Raw genomic sequence first — 18,181 nt, 5'->3', positions numbered from 1 at the left:
GTGGCGTCAGGCCTCGGAGAGGTTTTTATTAAACAATAATAGTCAAAATAGTGTCCATGGGGAAAAAGTGTCCAAATTAAACAGGGGATCTGGTGTCCTCGTCGTGCTGCGGGGTACGTGAAGGAGGGCAGTGTTCAGAAAGGAAGGGTCCAGGGAAGGGAGTCCGGTGGCCGCACGCGCTCCCCTCTCGGGTCCGGGAGCGAGTGGCGGCGGCTTCTTCCAGCTGCTTCGTCCTACTCCTTGGCCCCCGGAGCTTCTGGGGGATTAAACGGCCCGGCATCCTGGCCCGCCAGCCGTAACGGGTGCGGCAGTCTCCCTACTCGACGCTCCCTTCCTGGACCCACGAGGACACCAGCGTGCATGCACGGGGAAGAGACCGGTCTCTCGAGGAGAGGCACGCTCGGTATTTAAACGGCGGCGGTGATGAGGCTCTATTCACATCAGGTGCGCCTCATCACACGCCGCCAGCCCTGGCCTTTTCAGCGCCCCTCCTCTCTCACACACCCACTCCCGTCGGGAGCCTGGTGAAGGGCGGCGAATACGGGACGGGGTGGTGATGATGATAAGGGGGGAGGCAGCCGACTCGTCACAATATGTTTCATCAAATGTTGGGCAGGAATTGTATATACAGTTCAGATACTGAACTTTAAAAGTATTAATAATTTGTCAGTGTGACTGATAACTTGTGGGCTTATGTTTATTTAAAATGTATTTACAGTGAACATTTTTTGTCCAGTAAAGGGTTAAATAATGAGCCCTCTGAATAAATTCTTACTAACTTCATGTTTTATTTATCTTAGATAAATCCATATTTCGAAATCGATCAATTATACTGGACAACACACAATGAATGTTAAAAAGAAGGTCAAAGGCCTAAGTTTGTCCACCAAAGCGAAAAAAAGTGCTTGAATAGAAACTGATGTGTGTAACTTTTGTTATGCAGTCTTTGGGATTCAAGTAAATGATGGTTGTTCTGTCTGTGAATTTTGAGCTTTTTGTTTATACACGCAGGACAAAGACCGTCTTATATGGAGCATTTATAGGTAATTCTATACTAATGAAATTAAAGTTCCCTGAAGTGTACTTAGAGTAGACTTTCATGACATTTTCTTAACACAGTCAAGTACACTAATAGTTTTCTTTTTTAAACTACATTTTATATTTTGTTGTGCTTTAATGAAGTACAGCTTGATATGTTAGCTAACAAACTAAATCATATGTAAAGTACTTAATTATAATTTTAACTGTAGTGTGTTATTCAGTATTACAATTAAAGTTAATATATTTGAAATGTACTAAATTCATCACTACAAATGTGTAAAGGCAAATATATTTAAATATATGACATAAGTTTCAAGAGAAATTACATTAAAGTATAATTTAGTTTACCATCACTGTTTGTCAGTACATTCAGCAGTACTCTTTAACCATAATTCAAAGACAATACAAGTAATTATAAAATTTACATATAAAAATGTATTGAAGTCCTATTGGAGTGGGTCAAAAAGCAAGTACAACTAATTGTATTTAATATAAATAACATGCATTTAAGTCTCTGAAAACATTACATTCAGTTTACACTTGAATATATATTTTATTATTTCTTTAATAAGTATAGTGAGCTACTTTTTACAGACTTTGTAAGGTTTTTGTCCAATAAAAGGTTAAAAATTATCCGGCCAAATGACAAGTTCCCAGCATGCCTCTCCCATGATAGCAAAATTCCTGAGGTCCAGATCAGGCCCACACCTGACACTTTCATCTGGCCCACATACCGCATGGAATGATGGCACATGGGCGGTCCGCTACTGTTTGCCAAATTTGGGCCACAAGTAAGCCAAAGGAAGGCCCAATGTCAGCCATGAATAAACCCCCCCAAAAAAGCAGAACTGGCCCAAATATGGGCCACATTGATTTTAATTCTGGCCCATATCCAACACTTTGCTCTGGCCCACATACTGTGAAGAATATGGCACTTGGACGGTCTGCTCCTGTTTACCAAATTTTGGCCACAAGTAAGCCAAAGGAATGCCACATGGCAGCCATGAAAATAAATAAAATAAACCAGAACTGGCCCTAATGTCGGCCACAGTTGATTTTAATTCGAACCCTGGGGTCCGTTCTTCGTACATCACTAACTCAGTTAGCTGGATTTGATGATTTCGCTTGATCTTGGATCATTTGGTTCTTTGAAACTCATCCTAGACTTGCTGTCATAGCAACAGGTCCGTAAGCTTAAACCTGCGTGGGAGCAGGTTTATTTCAAGGATTAGATCACATCTTTTTAAGCAGAATTGATACTTAAAGTAGCGGTGGCTGGGACCTATTTTATTACAAGAGTACCCTACTGGTCCAAGGACAATAATTTAAAATAACAATTTAAAAATTAATTTGAATTAAGATAACAATGTTGTGTTGTCTATAATACTATAGACAGCCAGTTTTACTCATTGAAAGATTTATTAGTGATGAAATAATTACTTTATAATTGCATTGGAGTCTTACACACTGTCACACATTGGATGGAGAGGCATACGAGGGTGAGTAAAGTAAAGGCTTCTTTATTAAACAAACTGAAGACGATCTTAACAGGTAAGTGCAATAACTTAGATTTCAATGAAGCTTGATAAACTGAGGGAATAATCGTCCTTATCTTTCCCTTCGGTAGCATCAACTGGAGGAAGACAGCCACTGGGCCTCAACGATCCAGCAGGTAAGTGGTAAGACAGATGAAGAGCTTGTAACCTCGAGACCAGACAATGAGTGTCTAGATTGAGTGATGTATAGGGAGCATGATTGGTAGTACCAGGTGTGGAGGATTCCCTGATAGAGGTCAGGTGTGAGTGATAATGACAGAGTGCAGGTGAGAGGCCAGAGGGATGCTGGGATTTGCAGTGCAGTTCCATAGGTGACTGTGACAGTTATCCCCCCCCCTCGAAGGAGCGGCTTCCAGACACTCCAATAACAGAGGCGAAGCAGTGGAGGAACCAGGAGGGATGGAGTGCCCAGTCCATGCAATGGAGATCCATGGAGGAAAACAGCAGGAATCCCGCCAGGGTGGAGCAGATGAAGCTGAAGCCCACCAGGGTGGAACTGAAGCCCACCAGGGCGGAGCAGATGAAGCTGAAGCCCACCAGGGCGGAACCGAAGCCCACCAGTGTTGAGCAGGCGCAGCAGAAACATAGGCCACAGACCGATTACCAATGACTACTACTGCAGGAATAGGGTAGGCCATAGGTTCACCGACGACCTCCCTGGTCTTGGCGGTACATTCAAGGGGTTCCTGAATGGCTTCTTTGGCCTTTAGGACTGACGTTAGCATTAGCATAAACTCGAGCACTAGAACTGGTTCTGGAGCTGGGATCTTGGAATTTGAGACCCTCCCTGAGCCAGTCTTGGTAAGAGGATGGCACTCTAGAAGAGCGAGCGCTTGAGGGTGCTCTTGAGGAATGGGCTCTCAAGGGCGCTCTTGAGGAGCGGGTGTTTGAGGGCGCTCGAGGAGCAGAGTTGGCAGAGACCAGTGAAGATAAAGGAGGACTGGGGGGTCAGGTGTCCTTCCTGGGCTCAATGGAGAACTGGATTCCCTGGAACTGGGAACGGCGCTCCTGGCCGTGGTTTGAGAACTGGATTCTCTGGGATCGGCACTCCTGGCCGTGGCTTGAGAACTGGATCCTCTGAGATCGGGATCGGCACTCCTGGCCATGGCTTGAGAACTGGATTCTCTGGGATTGGGAACGGCACTCCTGGCCGTGGTCTGAGGACTGGATTCTCTGGGATCGGCACTCCTGGCCGTGGTTTGAGAACTGGATTCTCTGGGATCGGCACTCCTGGCCGTGGCTTGAGAACTGGATTCTCTGGGATCGGGAACGGCACTCCTGGCCGTGGTCTGAGGACTGGATTCTCTGGGATCGGCACTCCTGGCCGTGGTCTGAGAACTGGATTCTCTGGGATCGGCACTCCTGGCCGTGGTTTGAGAACTGGATTCTCTGGTCTGGAGGTGCAGACACTTGAGGGCACTTGCGAGGAGCAGGCACTGGAGGGCTTGTCATGAGATGGGACTTACGGTTTCATCCACAGGACTGACAGTAACCTCACCTGCTGGGAGTACTGTGACTGGTATAGAAGTTGGATAGGGCTTGGGAATGTTGACATAGGCTGGACTAGACACGGTGCAAGGCTCTGTGATGACGGCCACTTTGTGTGATGTTTGGCGATCAGCGGTCTTGATTGGTGATAACTGACCATCGGCGGGCATGTGGTGTGTGAACTCGGGATTGGCGGGCATAACTGGGGATCGGTGGTTATGATGGGTGAAGACCGGAGATCATCCGCCACGTCGCCGACAGTGAATGCTGATCCAACTGAGGAGTGAAGTTTATGCAAGACTCTCCAACAGGGAAGGAAGAGTCACTTAACCGCAATGCATGTTCAATATAGCGTTCCGGAGAACAGAGGGCATCAGACGCCGGCATCTGTTGATAGATATGGTCATCCAAACCACCCCAGAAGATGGTTTAGTTTAAGGTTCTTTCCACCAATGGAACTCAATAGGAAAGGTCGAGGAATTCCTCAGCATATTCCTCAATAGGGCGGCCATCTTGAATCACCTTGAGGAGAGAATTCACAGAGTTGGAAGATAGGATGTCCATATACTCAGACGCCGAGCTTATGTGGGCTGCGATCGGCGGTCGGTTTGATAGAGTCACGGGTGGCAGACTGGCGTTGGCCATGGACAACGTTTGCTTGAGTGGGATGTCGCCATGGGTTCTGAGCTGAGGATCAAATTGGCTCGGGGAGCTGAAACCGGAGGGTGGAAAACAGATTTCAGTGCTGACCGGACAGATGTTATAGCAATGTCAGCAACCTTAGCCCCCAGGTCAGCGCTGTTCGAAACCCACTTCCGGGCTCGTGGAAACACCGGAGGACTGGTGTGGTCTGGACCACTGGCCTGGTATGTAGATTCTTTGTCCGCTTCACCCACATAGAAACTGGAACCCGTTACTTGGAGGACTCGATTAATAAAATCCACCAGAGACAATTCTTCAGCATCCGGAAGCATAAGAATAACTAGCAAGTCATCATCCAGCCCGGGAAAATTCCAAAGGTGCTCCCGGAAGTAAACAAAGACAGGAGTAAAATGCAGCAGACAGCACACTGCTATTACATTATTATTACAAATTTCTATGAGGTTCCGCACCTCCTCACAATCCCAAGTTTGTCCGCGACCTGCCATGCTAAACTGCAAACTGTCAACAAACACTTCCTCATCCCATAATGCACAGCGCAGCTGACTACGGCAGCTGGTTTAGTCCAAAAATGCGCAGTTCTTTTTGCAGTTGGGTCTGTTTGAGGTCGGGTCGCGTTCTCTCCTCAAACTAACCGCTCCAGTGTTCGTTTGAAAGCGTGCTGAGACCACCCCTTCAAGGAGGTCTCGGTACGCTTGTTTTTTTTGGTGTGCTCCCGAATGTGATTGCTGCATTCTCACCTGCCCAAACGAACCGCACCAAGAGGGAAACAAAGGCTGTGTCCAAATTCAGGGTCTGCATCCTTCGGAGTACTCATTTGAAGGATGTTACGTCACAGCGCCGCGACGAAGGCTGTCCAAATTCGTAGGATCCTTCAAATGCGGCCCACAAATACGTCCTCCTTTTCCCCGAATTGGAAGGATGGGTGTGGTGGATCCTTTCCCGTCCTACCTATCCCATAATTATTTTCGGCAGAGCGTAATGGCGGACGAAGCGAGCGGTAGCGGAGTGGGAGAGGAGTTTCTCTGACAAAACAAGCTAAAGTTTATGCTTCGGCTCAATGAATTTGTAGGAGAAATTAGTAGAATACTTAAAAACAAATAAAAATAGGCTATAATGGCTTACCTGGATGTGACTGTCTTGTAGTCTGATATAAAAAACTCTCCGACAACGAGCAAAGAAAGTATTTAATTTATTTAATTGCTTTATTTCTTCCAAAAGAATTAAAATGAGGAGAATAACTCTGTTTGTCCATTTTCCCGCTTCTTGCTTGGTGCTGTCACGGTTGCTAGGCGACAGGATATGAGCAACGGGTAAGGGAGGGAACTGAAAGAAGGGTAGGCTGTCCAAATTCACAAACACTGACTTCCGGGTTTTGCGGACGTCGGAGGATCCCTCCTCCTTCAACCGGGTAGGAAGGATCCTAAGGAGGATGCAGACCCTGAATTTGGACACAGCCAAAGTCTAGTGCGATTCAACCGAACTAAATGAGGCAGGTGTGAAAGCACCCTAATACAATCAACACAACAAGGGAAACGGTGCAAAAGGAAAACAAAGTCCAAATTAACAGAAACCTTGAGAGTAAGAGCTATCATTATAGTGCACTTCTGTTTTTATGCTGCATAGTACACATATAAAAAACTGCCATTAAAAGCGTTTAAAAAAAATTCTATGTAGCCTTCTTAAGGCTCATATCCAGATCATCCTGCATCAGTTAACTGTGTTGCATCCTACTAAAAGTAGCCAAATTCTGTTAAGCCATATTTACAATTTCAAACTTCCATTTCAATTAGCCAGTGTCAAGTGCAACATCCAAACCAGAAGTGTCCCTCATCTGTTTTATAATATATGGGGCATATTTGCCATATCAAATGTGGGACAAGTTAGGCTCACAGCCACATTAGTCAGTGCTCACTGTGCCATATCTTTGCCAAAACTGGCCCAAATATGTTTTAGTATAACTGGGCCTACTTTGTGGCATCATATGTGAGCCACTTTAGACTCACAGCCACATTAGTCAGTGCTTACCATGCCATATCTTTGCCAAAACCGGCCCAGATACGTTTTAATATACCTGGGCCACATTTGCTGAAACATATGTGGACCACATTTGGTTTACACCCTGATTAGCCTTTGTCGATTGTGCCACATTTTTGCCTAAGGTGGACCACATTTGTGTCTGTGAAGTTTCAGTTCAAAATACCCCACAGATCATTATTATATCATTTGGAAAATGCCTATTTTGAGTGGAAGCAGTGCATGTTTCTTTAAAAACAAATGTGCTGCTGCTCCCCGCCCCCTTTTCCAAAATAGGGGCCTTTACAGCTAGTAACTGCTGTTTCTGAAAAAAACATTGCACTGAAATCATGCGTTTTAAAGCCATTTTAGGTTAAACTTCAGATATACGTTTTTCTTAGCGCGCGCATCTGAAGCACACATATAGAAATGGCTGTCACATGGCATGTGAGTACACTTTCACACACACATTTATGTTAAAAACACGCATAAGTTACAAAAACACAGTCGGTTATGTTTGTAAAGGTAAACATCAGGGAAAGAAATCACATGTTTATATTATATCTGTGTATTAAGTGACAGCAGCGTAATTTTCAGAACCTATACTACTGTCTACACTGGTAATATGACCCAAATAATAACATAAACAGAGTGTCTATTTACACTAAGTGCAAATAGCCCACCTTGTTGGCTGAGGCTATTTACACCAACTCCCCCCACCAACGTGTGATTGGGACAGTCAACACTGAAAAAAGACTCTTGGTAATCATCAGTTTTAGTGGAGTAAATGGTAAGGCAAGTGCTTCTGGATGCAATAGACCCGAGTTCAAACCCACCTTTTGTCAAACTTTTTTTTCTCCCTTTTCAAATCTCATATAAAGTATTGGGTAGGGTTAGGGTAGGTGTAGTGAGGGCTTTATTGACCCAATAAGGTGGCATCCATTTAATAATTTGAATTAAAGTTATAATTTACACTCAATACTTATTATTGCATACTGTTTTATCATGTTCTACAATACTGATACTACAATAGATAAAATGTATTGTTATTTACACTGTATCATTATAGGGTAGTTGTGTACATACACTGCCAACACACATTTATGTCCAAACAACATGTAAAAGTGAATTTTGCATAATGGGTGCCCTTTTAAATATATTGTATAGTATCCATAATAAGTACCCTTAAAAATACGCTGAAGTGTTTTTTGGCATGAAGGGAACAAATTACATTTAACATTTAACATTGAACTTTGACTGTGCCGTACAAATAAGGCTCTTATAAGTCTCTTATTAAGTCTCTTATTGTTAATAACAATAATAAATACTTACGAACTCCAGGTGGGAGGCAAAAATACGAGATTGCGAGGTACTTGTATGTGCCAAAGCAGGGATCAGTAAAGACTGTATGTGTTGCAAACACCTCACAACTGTCCAGGCCATTGCAGCTTTACATGTAAAAAAGGGAAGGCTTACATTAGTTTTTGTATCTTCATCCCAGCTAACAAAAATATGCTTTGAGAACATTTTGCTAATGTTACCATTGAGCATTATTTCTGAATGCTCTCTAAATGTTTTTAATTGTTTTAAGAACATTGTTTTCTTTGTTATGCAAACATTGAAGAAATCAAGGGGTCATATGATGGTTTTTTAAAGATAATTATTTTGTGTATTTGGTGTAACAGAATATATTTACATGCTTTAATGTTCAAAAAACATTATTTTTCAAATACTGTACATTATTGTAAGTCCTCTATGCCCCGCCTCTCTCAAACTCTTCGTTTTCTTCAAAGTCCCTCCTTCCAACAAGCGCAGTCTGCTCTGATTGGCCAACTAGCACAGTGCATTGTGAATGGCCGGACACCACAAGCACGAGTCGGAAATGTAACGCCCTGCCGGAACGTTCGCAGCTGGCTACACGATGGACGCATGGGAAAGGTGGCGGGTCATGTGTCTGGCGGCTCTTTCCATGGAGGACATTGAAGATATCTACCTATTCGGAACCATGATAACAGGTCTTCTGCTGATTGGATTAGGCTTTGCCCTGGGTTATCGAAGAATTCAGGAAACAGGAACAGCTGTCAAAAGCCTCAAAAGGCTGCCCGTCATGATTGAAGCAGTGGGCAGAGCGGTCAGCACTGAGACTGAGACTATTAACCGCAATATGGATACCATCACGGAGAAGCTCACGGCTTTGCAAAGGAAAATTTATGGATTTGGAGACCAGAATGGACAAAGAGAGTAGCCGTGAAATTGGAATGCGGCTACTCGCCCCAAGACCAAACAATCGCAATCTTATCTTCTTTCGGCTCCCCTAAAACCAGCACTGGCCTCGGTCAAGGCCGCTGTTGGGTAAACAACCCGGGAAGAGCACTGCAGTGAGACGCTCTTGCGTTCCTCCCCCCTTCCACAGACACTTGCTGATTGTTGACTCTGTCTGGGTCCTGATCAAGGCTGTCTCCATGGCAACTTGCTGTGTAGCTATCACATTCTGCGGACTGAAACAACTTGATTTGAATGCCAGCGTGGCGGCTCTCAAGGCCTACAAATACACAAACTCTTACATACATACACACGCACATATATACAGATATGCATTCACCTCCCCACCCCCGATACCTCGCCTTCGCCGCTTTGTACCACCAGTCTGACAAGCGGGTCTGTGACCAGCACCGAGAATGGCTGCAGGACCGGATGGCTGCTTGCCGGAGCTGGATTACCTCCCCTGTTGCAAAGTCGTGTGTCTATGTTGTATTGATTATGTGCTTTTGTTGCTGGGGTGTTTTTCCTGTTCTCACACTGTACTCCCAAAGGAGCATAGTCTGGGGGTTATTTTGTTCTCCCCTCCTTCCTCATGTTATGCTGTATCTCTTCCTCAATACCTACATTTCACTGCTGGTTATACTCTGTATAATTGTGTATGTGACAAATAAATTGAATTGAATTGAATTTGATGTCCTTAGTTTTACCATCAGTTCAAGCCCGAGAGGTGAACAGAGTCTCGTGACAGACACAGTGATGATGCTCCTATGTATTTGCACACAAGCCGCGATTAAGACTATTTCTGACAGGCTGTACACTCTGCTGTGATGTGACCGTCTCTCTCTCTCGCACACGCACACACACACATACACGACGGCAACTCCGCATTTGAACAGTCAATAGCAAATACTTAAACTAATAACAAAACATACAGTCACTGATTCAGAAGTGCCAGATTGTCAGAGCAAAGTCAGAATTACCTCCTCTCCTAGGTTCACGAAACAGTCGTCCATAAAATGCGTTGTGATAACATCTGGGTTGTGCTGTTCTGTTGTAAGTAATCTAATGATTCCTAAATGCATCTACTTTCGGAAGGCCAAATAATGTGTTTTTGCTTTCGCCTAGAAACACAGCTTCTCCCTGACAGCTGCATCAACACTACTGCGGTTACTGAAACCAAGTCTTACACAAATATTTCCACATCGTGACGTAGACATGTGGGGGCGTGTTTGATCGAGCCGTTTTAGGGGGGTGTGGCAGAGTCTTAACTTTTGTATAGAATATCTCTTTGGTTTTCAGACTTTAGTCTTTGCAACTTCAGGGATCTTATCTATGCACAATCAGCTTGTAACACTCCAAAGAGAAAGGGAAACTTGAAATCGCATCATATGACCCTTTTAAGAGAACTTTTTAAATTTTATCATGGGAATTTTACTATGTTGTCTAAACATGTAATAAGTATAACATTTTAAAAAGTTAAACTAACATCCAAGTAACAATCTATCTATCTATCTATCTATCTATCTATCTATCTATCTATCTATCTATCTATCTATCTATCTATCTATCTATCTATCTATCTATCTATCTACCTACCTACCTACCTACCTACCTACCTACCTACCTTTTGGACACAGGAGCCAGTGCATTGGGTGAATAGCAGTTGGTGTTTTGGAGCTGTTCAGATGGACGTCCCTCAGAGCAGGTGGTTTTATCTGTACGTCCATAATTTGCAGTATTTATCTGAATCCTACCATTTTCTACATGGAGATTAAAATAGCATTACTTAAAGTAATCCATGTGACACAATGTCTTGAAACATAGTGTGAGATGTGGAAATATCACTCACCACATTTCAAATAACTGTATTCATAATGACAAGCCACACTTGTTTCTGGAAGGTGTGGGACACAAGACATTTACACAGAGAAGGAAATGATAAAGAACAGGAATTGGATGAAGAGAGCGAAAAAGACCAAACCTGCTGGGATGCAAATGTAGTTGGTAGTGTAGTATTTGTAGGTGCCATAACATGGATCTCTTGGTGCAAGTCCTTGAGGGTTTAACTCACACACTCTCAGTCCATCACACCTGTTTAAGGATAAAGACATAACTAATATAATGAAATATATACTAGTAAGTAAGCTAACCGCGCAGAGTAAGCAACAGTGTCATAATTCTACCCATAATTCTTCTGTCTGGAGTCACAAGCATAAAGACATTGAAAGATATCCTTACCGTTTAGAGACTGCAGGCACATCTATTGAACACTGAGTATTAGATATTTCAGATGGTGGTCGTCCAACGCTGCAAATTTGGCTGCTTGTGCGGCCATATGTTGCTGATTGTACACTGATCACACCAGTATCTGAACAGAAGAACAAACATAACGGATTACTGTTAAAACAACAAAAATAACAATAGTATAAATAACTTTAGCTGATTGTGACACATCTTACCACAACTGAGACGCTGGACAAAGCCATCACATGTAACTACAGTCTCTGAAAAACGAAAGAGTGCAGCTTCAAAGTATTATTTGTCATTTGTAACAAGGTGAGCTTAACAAACATTAGGGGAGAGAACAATAAACTCCAGGATACTACATTGGAAAATACTAATAAAATTAATGATAATAATAATTATCCACTTCTTAATCCCCTAATTATGATGTTTTTGGGGAGTTGTGCCACATGACATTTTAAAAACTGAACTAACCTAATAATGTTAGTAATACTAATTTAAAAACATATAGTGATATAGTCACGCCACAACCCACTCACACAAACAACAACTATGAAATTTAAAACTGGACTTCACAGTTGGGCAAAGTAATCTTTGGATAACTTTGGTTCATGGATAATGTAAATACCCGCAGATATCAGCAGTCTGGAGTTCAGAAGCACCACTGTAAGAAAACAACATAAGATAAATAATTAAAATCCCTGTGCAATTCTAATCTTAAAGTCATTCACACTATTCTTAACCCTAAATTTAACCAGAACGCAGCTGTTCAAATATCTAAAAGTGAACTATACATTAGTGTTCACTGTGCATCAGATTTTTCAGTTTAATGAGATGAAAGAAACTCACAGGTAAGCAGGAGGACACTGAGGGAGAACATTGTTCTGCTGTCGCTGTTGAAGGTGTAGATGTAGCCTCTGGTGAGCTGATCCATATTTATACTTATCTGTTTCAGATAAGAATTGCCTGCAAATGTTTAAAACAATAATAAAGACATCTGTGTAAATAAGACACCTGCAAACACTTCCTATATTGCATAACACTTTCCAGGAGCTTCCTGGACAGGAGTTAGTGCAAATATTTTCACATTGAAATTATAATTGAAAAAAAATAAAAATCTTCACAGTCCTTTTTTTATTTTAGAATCTCAAAATACTATTTTGCTGAAAACAGGTTGTATAGTAAAATTTAATGTGTAAAAAATATTTTATAGTATAGTCTAGTTTAGAGTATTTCAAAGAGGTTACAACAAAATGTTAATATTTACACAAAACTGCTTTATTAATATTGCAGTACAACTAATTAATTAAATAATAATAATAATAATTGTTTAAACAGTACATATACAGTTATGGTATTCTCTTTTAAAATAATGTATGCATGTAAAGTTAATATTCACTACACTAAAATGCTGCTTTAATGTATTGGGTGTCCATTTATTAGGTATTAATCTAAATAATTATAGAGCATTCAATAATAATTTATAGAGCATTCATTTATTCCCTAAATGGGTATTACCATGAGTTCCACCACATTTGCCTGTATTTTATTTAGCATCTTCTTTTTTTAATAATCAGATCTATAGTGGAATGTTTTATATTAATTTCATGTTGTTTATGTCACATTACATAATTCATGTATTGTCATGTGCTTTACTCTGATGGTGTTTTTGTAGCTCTGTGGACACAAGGAGAGACCAATACTGATAAAACAATCATCATGTTACCTTCTATTGTACCTCCTGTGTTAATATCAGTGTCACGATCACCAGCTGGAGTGCCTTTGATGGCCACCATCCCAGACTACTGCCACTCTTTCACAGACTTCATTTCCTATAATCCTCTGCCCGGTCTCATCACTAATTGTTTGCACCTGTGTCTCATTAGCCTTAATGGCTCACCCTATAAGTGAGGAAAGGGAAGGGCCTGTTTACACCTGGTCATGTTATGCGTTTTCTCTGATTGGATAGCAATCTGATTTGTTAAAATGTTTCCATTTACACTTGGCCACATAAATGTGTCTTTGTAAAAGGTGTATAAATCTGTTCTTCAATTCCTGCGCTATATCCAAATTTAACGGAGTTCACGTCAATGAAAGCAATAGATATGCACTGCATTCGCGGCAGTTTATGAGTTGTCTTTCTGAAGAGATCCTCAGCAACTCATCCGCGATGATGCTTGTTGCATTAACGCTGTCATATCTGACTATAACATACAATATAGCCTATAAAACGCTCTCACACGTTTATTTTTTTTATATTTTGGGAGGAGCAAAATTAGCATATGTGGTTTCAACAACCAGATACATTTACACTTGTCCAGTTTCGTCTGGAATGCACCATCAGGGTAAAGCACATGACAATACATGAATTCTGTAATAAGCAACATAAAATTCAGATAGACATGCTGGTAACTTTTCATTGGTTGCTGCTTAACCCTGCCAGCGCAGGGCTCCTGAGAATTTGCTCATTGGCAAAACGTTGGCCCCTTAGCACTGGCAGCCCTCACTTAGCCTCCAGGAAGCCTAAGCACTGTTTTATTGAAAATAATAAAGTTTGAAGTCACCGTTATGGAGGTAAGTGCTTGCTTTAGTTGGGTTCCTGACCCGTGATTTTTTCATTTAAGTTTTTCTTTGGCTCCTGTCATTCTATGTTTCTGAAGCACATTTGTTAAAGCAAGAGTTGCAATAAGCAAAACAGATTTCATAATTCAGTCATCACATAGTGGTCTGATAGTAGCCATAGAATACAACTGCATGAAGTTATTATGCAGAAATTATTTGAATGGGATCATGTAGACTCACACAGATATCAATGTTGAATGGCACCATCGTTGAGGTTCATACGCTGAACCTTGATCTGTGTGAGTCTACATGATCCTGCCCAAATAATTTCTGCATAATGACTTAAAAACATTCAAAATAAAGCAGAACACAATTTCATGGAGTGGCGTTCTAGGACTACTATCAAATGAAATTATTAGCCTCTGAATGAGAACAGTGAATCAGGACACTACTTGATGACTGAAATGGGTCATCATCACCATCTGATCAGTTTGTCTTCTCATTGTCTCCCGTAAAGGGCCAGTGCAGGAGAGCTCATTGTAAATGTCACTTCCCTACTATTTTGAACCGATAATCTGAACAAAATTCAGTCAAAGGATGACATATGTACCGGTAATTTATTTATTTCTGTTCTCCCAGAATAATTAAAGGCATAGTTCACAGTGTTTAAGTATGTAACCAAACAGATACTGGTAGCAATTGACTTCCATAGTATTTTTTCCTGCTATGGAAGTCAATAGCTATCAGCGGCTGTTTGAGCAGAATGTACTGCATACTGCACACACTGCTTACTGCATATTGTCACAGGCTGAATTTAGCACTTCGGCTGCAACTCACGGCTAACACCATGGGATATGCTGGCCTGTTATACCCACTTTCAGGATGTCTTCTGCCTGAGACCAGCCTCACAACTACCACTTCAAAGACTGTGACCGTGCTATCGACCTAATTCTTGGTGAACCAGTGCCCAGAGAAAAAATCTATCCAATTTCCATGCCTGAACAGCAAGCCATGAAGGAGCATGTGGCTGAGGCCCTGAAACAAGTCTACATCCCTCCATCAATGTCCCCTGCTGCTTCCAGCTTAATTTTTATTTAAAATTTCTTATCTTTCTTAATCTTTTTATTGGTCACTGCATGAACCGGAAGTCACTCCTGACTTGAGTATTGTGACGTATTTCCACCTGAAATGGAATACTGAATAGAGGGTGGGGTATTATTATTTCAGAACACCTCCTCTCGATCTCTGCTCATAGCAAACTAATGCTTCGAGGGGATTATGGATATTCTGCCCAAGCTATCAAACTGACGTCATTGGAGAAGGAATGTCATTCCAGAGTGGAATCAAATGTTGTGAATTTGATTAAAGATCACAAAGACATTTTTTTTTCCTGTGCACTAACTTGCAAGGAATACATTTTTCACCTCAAAACTAAAAATGTGAGCTAACAAAGTAAATAATGTCAGTTTTGATTTCATGCGGACTGGCCAAAGAAATGACAAAGCCTGTAAAATGGAGTTCATTGTTAATGTCTTACCAAAATATTATGTAAGGTTGAAGGCTTTGCTGCCTCACTACTACAGTGATCAATTAGTGAATTAAGGTGATAGTCACTTTAGCTTTCAGCACTATAAAGTGATGAAAGAAAGAATTCTCAAAACCTTTTAAATCGTAAATGTTTAAATTGTAAAATGGTGGTTAAATGGTAAAATGGAACAACATACTGTGCAGATTGTATACATTGACAACAAACACAAGACACACAATTTGAAAAAGTTAATAGTAGGCAGAGGGCTAAAAATACACAAAATGTTGGTAAAAATGTTGGTGAGAAACAACTTTCCTGGTATCATAATGAAAAAAGCCTTAATAAAAGGGTTAAGGTTTTGAATAGAAAGCATTATGAAGTAGTTTCACATAATCTTTTATTATTATTTCCTAGATTTTTTTGAACACTGTTATATATAATTGACCTATTTACTTTCAGATGGGTTTAGTGAAGCATTTACGAGAAACAAAGGGAGCTTTATAAAGCCTGTTTCACAATAATAAGACATTATAAATATTGATCAACTTCAATATCTGTCAGATCTAGCATGTGACTGTAAGGCATACAGGTCATAAAGGCTGAACAGAACAGCTACACTGTAAATATTAGATGCAGTGTTTGCCAGATGATGCTATTACAGGCATTATGGGAGCCATTTTGGTGACTGTACAAAGTACTTTATTTATACACTGCAAAACCCAACAAGTTAGGGTAACTCAAACCGTTTAAGGAAACTTATTGTCTTAAACCATTTAATTTTTAAAAACTAACAATTATGAGTGCTTTGAACTAAGTAATTAAGTGCTGATTGAGCATTAGTGATGAACACCTGCTGTTAACAACCAGAATAACTGACAGAAAGAGAAACACAAGAACAACTAACTGAAATAAAATACATTAAATCTCAAGATCTAAACAACCCCACAAACAGCATCACCAGCTCCACTTATTAATAACCAGACTGACTTTATTTCTGTCAGACGTCTACAGAAGATCTTATTGAGAATTAACCAAGGTTTAGATGTTGATTTATTTTCATTTGAAGTAACCATGTTAGAGATCAGTGTCTGCTTTAGTTGGGCTCTTGACACTTGTGCTATTGTCTTCTTTTTCTCTGGCTGTTGTAAGCAAGTGTTCCTCGCACATGTTTGTTGCAACTCCAAAGCCCAGAGAAAATTATCAGTAGTTGGTTGTTATTTGATAATAATGGCGATCGTCTATTAGTGAATTGATCTCATTGAGAGTGAACATAGACTCATTGTGTGTCTAATCTCTGATTAAATGGATGTTGTATTGATTATAGTGGAAGTAATTCTAAGAGCCAGTGGTTCTGTGACGGTCAGTTCATATAAAAGACTTTCCAAACAGTTTGTGCTATTTATTGGAAATAGTGGCAATTATCTGCACACACAGACATCAAGAATCAGCTTGTGAACCTCAACAATGGTGACGATTAAAAAAATAAAATAATAATCATGTTGTAATAGATGAATGTCATTATAAATATATAACAACCAACTACTGATCATTTTCTCTGGGCTTTTGAGCTGTAACAAATATGTTTGAGGAGCACAAAAACCCTAACACAAATGTCAAGGGTCAAGAGCCCAACTAAAGCAGACACTGATCTCAAACATGGTTAAATCAAACGATACCTTAGATAATTCTCAATAAGATCTTCTGAAGATGTCTCAGTCTGGTTATTAATAAGTGGATCTGTTGATGTGGTTTGTGGGGTTGTTTAATCAGATTTCGAGAGATTTAATGCATTTTATTTCAGTTGATTTCATCTAAGGCGATGATGTTTCTCTTTTCTTCGGTGATTCTGTTTGTTAACAGCGGTGTTAATTACTAATGCTCAATCAGCACTTAATTAATCACTTAATTACTTAACTGCAAGTTTTAAAACTTACATGGTTTAAACCAAGGGGAATTTGTTTACTCAAACGGTTTGAGTTACCCTAACTTGTTGGGTTTTGCAGTGTAGTTCCTAACTGTACTAATTGTTCTGAGCTTTTTAAAATCTGTGTGTTACAGAAACTGTACTGATATTAACACAGGAGGTACAATAGAAGGTAACATGATGATTGTTTTATCAGTATTGGTCTCTCCTTGTGTCCACAGAGCTACAAAAACACCATCAGAGTAAAGCACATGACAATACATGAATTCTGTAGATATGACATAAATAACATGAAATTAATATAAAACATTCCACTATAGATCTGATTATTAAAAAAAGAAGATGCTAAATAAAATACAGGCAAATGTGGTGGAACTCATGGTAATACCCATTTAGGGAATAAATGAATGCTCTATAAATTATTATTGAATGCTCTATAATTATTTAGATTAATACCTAATAAATGGACACCCAATACATTAAAGCAGCATTTTAGTGTAGTGAATATTAACTTTACATGCATACATTATTTTAAAAGAGAATACCATAACTGTATATGTACTGTTTAATCAATTATTATTATTACTATTTAATTAATTAGTTGTACTTTAATATTAATAAAGCGGTTTTGTGTAAATATGAACATTTTGTAATTGTAACCTCTTTGAAATACTCTAAACTAGACTAAACTATAAAATATTTTTTACACATTAAATTTTACTATACAACCTGTTTTCAGCAAAATAGTATTTTGAGATTCTAAAATAAAAAAAGGACTGTGAAGATTTTTTTTTTTTTTTCAATTATAATTTGAATGTGAAAATATTTGCACTAACTCCTGTCCAGGAAGTTCCTGGAAAGTGTTATGAAATATAGGAAGTGTCTGCAGATGTCTTATTT

General features: G+C 40.2%; 1 protein-coding gene across 1 annotated transcript; it reads right to left on the bottom strand.

Moving 5' to 3' along the window:
* Positions 1 to 4,544: 4,544 nt before the first annotated feature.
* LOC306848292 (L-rhamnose-binding lectin CSL2-like) lies at positions 4,545 to 12,201 on the bottom strand (the record flags this gene model as incomplete). The annotated part of the gene is made up of 10 exons (XM_079382747.1): positions 4,545 to 4,797; positions 4,899 to 5,040; positions 8,094 to 8,209; positions 10,648 to 10,783; positions 10,873 to 10,917; positions 11,005 to 11,114; positions 11,262 to 11,391; positions 11,483 to 11,527; positions 11,896 to 11,931; positions 12,117 to 12,201. The coding sequence occupies 10 exons, from the start codon at positions 12,199 to 12,201 to the stop codon at positions 4,545 to 4,547; spliced, it is 1,098 nt and encodes a 365-aa protein (XP_079238873.1).
* Positions 12,202 to 18,181: the final 5,980 nt, after the last annotated feature.

This window comes from Barbus barbus (assembly GCF_936440315.1).
Source record: "Barbus barbus genome assembly, chromosome: 28".
Classification (NCBI taxonomy): domain Eukaryota; kingdom Metazoa; phylum Chordata; class Actinopteri; order Cypriniformes; family Cyprinidae; genus Barbus; species Barbus barbus.
Note: the sequence above shows the minus strand (reverse complement) of the source record. Positions and strands in the feature narration are given on the sequence as shown.